The 5,953-nt window shown below is 29.0% G+C and overlaps 2 protein-coding genes across 2 annotated transcripts; both read left to right on the top strand.

Moving 5' to 3' along the window:
- The first annotated feature begins 256 nt into the window (after positions 1-256).
- On the top strand, positions 257-1,470 carry LOC141618091 (uncharacterized). Its single transcript, XM_074435207.1, has 5 exons — positions 257-267; positions 312-527; positions 623-728; positions 811-986; positions 1,068-1,470. The coding sequence occupies exons 1-5, from the start codon at positions 257-259 to the stop codon at positions 1,231-1,233; spliced, it is 675 nt and encodes a 224-aa protein (XP_074291308.1). The 3' UTR covers positions 1,234-1,470.
- Positions 1,471-3,231: 1,761 nt separating this feature from the next.
- Positions 3,232-5,953, top strand: LOC141618092 (uncharacterized). The gene is made up of 8 exons (XM_074435208.1): positions 3,232-3,357; positions 3,898-4,165; positions 4,263-4,347; positions 4,438-4,576; positions 5,061-5,236; positions 5,314-5,437; positions 5,520-5,705; positions 5,792-5,953. Exons 1-8 carry the CDS (start codon positions 3,232-3,234, stop codon positions 5,951-5,953), a joined length of 1,266 nt encoding a protein of 421 aa, XP_074291309.1.

Here is a 5,953-nt window from a genome sequence, read left to right on the forward strand (position 1 = left end):
TTTCAAGTTTGTGTCTTTTCAAGATATAATTGACAACAACTTGGATGGAAGAATGCTAATAGGTACTCTACTACATTTGTAACAATTATTTACCAATTATTTTCAAATTTGTATCAATAATTAACAAAATTGTTTTATCTTTTTTAGATGTGATAGCTGAAGTGGATGCATATGACATGGTTTCAAACATTGACAACTTAGAGAGAACATTTGGTGTTGGAAGATCTAAAGTAATATTTCTACTTCAAAAAAATCTATGCAAGCATTGTATTACTTATCAAGCATACCTTAACTAATAGAAATTTTTGTAGTGGGGACAAATTACGCTTTTGGCTATGGGGACAATATGTCGAAGATGCAAAAAGAATATCATCTGAAATCAAATACAAGAAAGAAAAACCAATTGTGGTTTTGCAGTGTGTGCTAAGGGTACCCCATGAAGGTGAAATCAAATTATCGACAACGGACAATGCCTCAAAGATATTGATCAATCCTAACATTCCACAAGTCCACGAGTTTAGGGCAAGGTAATTCAAGTCTTTATACTAAGGAACAATTGTCCAAAATACCAAGTACAACATTAATTCTTATTGATATTAAAACTGTTAAAACTAATATGCAGAAACGCAAACAAGCCACCAAGGACAAGAGGCATAGTTCACATCAAGACAAAGGACATACTTGCTGGAAACATAAAGACTATTGATGAACTTAAGAATATTGAAAAGGTAAGCTTCTTAATTTTAGACAAACCCATAAAGTACGTAAGTACAACATTTAAAGTTTATTTCAACTTTGTCGAAATTTCAGGCTGGAACTTATGTGATAGTGGCTTACATCACTAAAATTGATAAAACATTCAAATGGTATTACAATGGATGCAAAGTATGCACATGTAGGCCTGGAAAAAAGGCTGATGGACTATGGTATTGCTCACAAGAAGAATGTGTTGCACATGAAATTGGAAACCACTATAGATTAACAAGGTGAGCAAACATTAGTATGTTGTAGTTTGTAAAAATTTCGTAAAAATAAATGATAAAAGAGTGATAACGGGAATAAAGCAGATTCCAAGCAAAATTCTACATTGAAGATGCATATGGAGGAAAAGCTTTCATAAAGATGTTTGACAAATTGATCAAAATGAAGGTTAACAAAAGTGTTATGCAATGCATTGAGAAATTGAAAGAGGTTAGTACTAAAGAAAGTGGTTCAATATTGCACACCATCTAACAATCAAAACAAAAAATAATAAACGAGCACCATAATTTTTGCAGGCTGGAAATGACCACGGAATTCCAGCAGAAATCAATGAGTTTCAACATAAGGAATATGTCTTCAAGGTGGAAGTAGATAATAGATTCAACTTACAGTTAAATTCCAAGTGCTACAATGTTATTGATTTCTCGGATAATGAAAACCATATAAAGCATTGGAAGTCAGAGTACAAGAAGATACAAGTAAGGAAATACTATATATACATTGAGTTGACTAAATGGTTTATCTTTCTTTTTTTTACTGAATACTAAGTAATTTGATTTTTTCTAATCAGGATATAACCTCCATTATCGATATGCCAAACAATTTCAAAGAAAAACAACAAAGTGGTAAGGTTGTAATATTAAGGAATAAAAGTAATTTAACATTTTGAAACTAATAAATTTAACAACAAAAATGGGCAGAAAACTTAATCGCGGTGGTGGCACTCATCAAGCAAATGAACTGTTCAAAGTTGAAGAAAAAGTATGCAGATATAAACATTGGAGAAGAAACAACAGCAGTGAGCAATGCTGGAAATAAGGATTCTGCATCAAAAAAGATGAAATCGAACAAAATAGAGAAAGAATGAAGCTTAAAGTCAACTTTAGTTTTTTATTCCCTAAGTCTGTGTAGTTAGACAGACACAAATGCAATTGAAGTAAAACATTTATCCTTATTTTAGCAAGTTGTTGTAGTGATGATTCAAACATCAAAGTAGATGGTTTAATGTCTCTCATGTTGTAAGTTTATCAATTAGAGTAAATCAAATTTCAGCTACAAATTTGTCAATTTTAATTTATTGTTAAATATGACATACCAATGCAATGAAAACATCAAAAGACTAACTTATACAAAACAAAGAGGCAAATAGGTCCAACTAAGTCGACGATACTTCAGATTGATACTTAGGATGAAAAATTAGAAAAAAAACATAAAATTATACGAAATAAATAGCAGCCTCATACATTACCCAGTTCAATATTATTATACAAAACAAATGGGAAAATAGGTCAGCCACATACACGGTCCCAACTTCAACAGTATTTTAATATTCTTTAATTTTAAAATAATAATTTACTTAAAAAATATTATTTAAAAACAAAAAAATCATTCATAATTAAAAAATCTGGAAAAAAAATTTATATTTACTGTTTACACAAAAAAGACAACAATATAATAGTATAACATAACTTCAATAATATTTTAATATTCTTTAATTTAAAATAATTATTAAATTATTTTATACTTATTGTTTCCACAATCAAATTAAAACGATTGAAAAAAAAACAATATAATTATTAAATAAAACTAAAAATAATGGGAAATACTACGTCCATAAACTATCCCACTAAACACTTCCTCCACTACCACCCACAAAATACTCAAACTATTAAGGTGTTAACTCACATAATAATAATAATAATAATAATAATAATAATAATAATAATAATAATAATAATAATAATAATAATAATAATAATAATAATAATAATAATAATAATAATAATAATAATAATAGTAATAATAATAATAAATTTTATTAATCCTTAATTTATTTTAATAAACAATTATGAAACAAACCAGATTTTCAGGATAAAAATAAGGAAATTAATTTATTAAACTATTAAAACCATAACTACAATTTAGTCATCCTACACTACCCATTTCTTTTTATTCCACCACCCACTACTACATAACCATTTAAGAAATTAATTATTAAATAAAAATTAAAATAATTGGACTAAATAATAGGAAACACTACCTCCATAAGCTATCCCACTAAACACTTCCTCCACTACCACCCACATAATGCTGAAACTATTAAGTAGTAACACCTATAAATACCATAAATAAACTAAAATTTTACATTCACAAAATCCAATCCTTAATACACAAAATCCAAGGGTAAAAAATCAGAATATAGAAATTGCAAACATGTTAGAAAAACCAACAAAAAGACTAATTTGCGATATGCGAGCGGGAATTTGCCATTCCTATATTGAAGCAAGGGTGGTACATCTATGGAAAATAGAAAACTTCAACAATCCAGGAAAGGAAGATTACCATAGCATTGAAATGATTTTGGTTGATGAAAATGTAAGTAACTACGTCAAATAATATATTATTTCAACAACTTTTTATTATTGCATATTTTATTATTAAGTGTTGAGAAAATTGTTGATTACAGCCTTTTAAAAATCACTTTTTGAAAATTACAGCCTTATATAATTTTTTTTGAAAATTACATCCAAAATATTACTTTTCTTCTAAAATTGCACCAACTTGAGGTTTTTGGTGATTTTTGATGATGTTTTTATGATGTATCCTTTATTATTTGAGAGCCTACTTACCCAAATTTCTTACCTCTCCTTGACACAAACCAATTAATCACCCCAAACATCATAAAAACATCATCAAAATTCACCGAAAACCTCAAGTTGGTGCAATTTTAGAAGAAAAGTAATATTTTGGATGTAATTTTCAAAAAAAATTATATAAGGCTGTAATTTTCAAAAAGTGATTTTTAAAAGGCTGTAATCAACAATTTTCTCTTAAGTGTTACATAAATTTATTATTTTAACAACTCTTTATTATTGCATATTTTATTATTAAGTGTTACATAAATATGTGTTATAGGGAGGTGTTATTCAAGCAACTATTGGGAAATGTTTAGTTAAGAGGTTTGAAGACGTTATCAAGGACGGTCACTCCTACAAAATTACAAAATTCCAATCCGTAACCAACTTAGGAGATAACATAGCTGTACCACATACATGTCGACTACGATTTTCATATTCAACAACAGTGGAGGAGATAGAAATTGAATCAATGCCTACTTATGGATTCAAGTTTGTTAGTTTCAAGGATGTCATTGAAAACAATTTGGATGGACGAGATCTAATAGGTAACTACTTTTCAATATTTAGTCTTATTAAATACGCTTTAACATTTTAAAGAACCTTAAATTTAGTTACTTTAATTGTTACCTTTCGTCTAAATAGATGTTATTGGCAACGTGGTTGAATGCAATGAAATTATGCGAAAAAGTGACTTCCACAAAACAAAGGTTGATATTGCAGATCCAAGGTAAGTTATACCTTTAAAAATATAAGATTAAATGTGAAAATCGTCAATACATACAATCTGACAAACAAGATTATTGCTACAAATTTACAGCCAAGAACAACTACCATTGTGGCTATGGGGGCCTTATGTTGTGGAAGCAAGTAAAATGGCAAGGTCAAAATACTTCTTAGTAGAAACACCAATTGTTGCTTTGCAATGTGTGCAAAGGATTGTCACAAGAGGTCTGTTGGTCTTTTTAAAATGATTTAAAGTTCTCTACATGCACACTACTAACACTTTCTCTAATCTATAAATATTATCTACATATTTTGTTAAAACATGCAGACGGAGAAATAACATTAGCTACAAAGACAAATACTTCCAAGATCTATATAAATCCAAATATTGAAGAAGTTGAAAAATTAAGAGCAAGGTTAATATAATTACTTTTTTAATTTATGGTTTAACATTCTAATTATAGATTAAAATTCCCACCGTATGATATTTAATTTAAAAACACAGCATATCAAAGAAATCAGCAAAGAAAGGTATTGTTACAGAAAGAAAAAAAAGAGCATACTAAGGGGCATATGCAAACCACTCGGTGATATCCTAAGAGATTGGAAGGTAAAAATACCCTATTTATTACTATTACCAACTTTTTAATTCATGATTTCCATATTTTATTGGCTAGAATTAGCAACTTCTAAATTCATGATCTATGTATTTTATAGGCGGGAAAATTCATTACTACCGCATACATAACCGAAATTGATGAAAGCTACAAGTGGCTGAAAAATGTATGCAAGAATTGTTCATCGTGGGTTGGCATGAAAGAAGATGGCAAATGGTATTGCTCAAAAGAATATTGCATTGCATATGGAAATGGAAACTATCATAGGGAGACAAGGTATGCTAACATTATATTTTAATCCCTTTAAAATTATGTACAAAAATCTAAATCAAATTTACATTTACCATGTCCAGATTTAAGGTGAGATACTTTATTGAAGATGCTAAAAAAAATCATGCACAAATTTTAATAGGTGATGAGCTAATAAAGAGGAGAGTCAACAAGACACCTTTGCAATGTAAGGAATCTAAAAAAAAGGTATGTGTTAAAACTCATTTATCATTAAAACAGTAGCAAATGATATTCATAATATACTAAACATGATTATTTGTTAATATAGATTGGAGACAAGCATGGGGTTCCAAATGAATTGACTTACCCCTTCCTAGGGAGGGAGTTTGTGCTAAAACTTGAGGTTCACCGAAGATATAACTTGGAACAAAACTCAACATGCTACAAGGTTGTTGATTTTACCGACAACAAGGATGTAATAGATGAATGGAACTACCAAAACAATACTCTAGAGGTACTATATGCAAACAATTTCAAATTCGTGTAATACAAAACTTTTCATTTTTCATTAAATAACTATAAAATGGTCTTATGAAACAGGAAATAAATGACAGCATAGATAATGCACCCGCACAAGTGATAATAGATGAGAAAAAAGCTGAAGAAATACAACAAAGGAAACGCAATGAGCGAGACGCTCGCATATCAGCCACAACAAGGAAACCAAAACAAGCAAAGATGAAGTTTAAGATACATATATAA

The sequence above is a fragment of the Silene latifolia genome, chromosome X, assembly GCF_048544455.1.
Source record: "Silene latifolia isolate original U9 population chromosome X, ASM4854445v1, whole genome shotgun sequence".
Classification (NCBI taxonomy): domain Eukaryota; kingdom Viridiplantae; phylum Streptophyta; class Magnoliopsida; order Caryophyllales; family Caryophyllaceae; genus Silene; species Silene latifolia.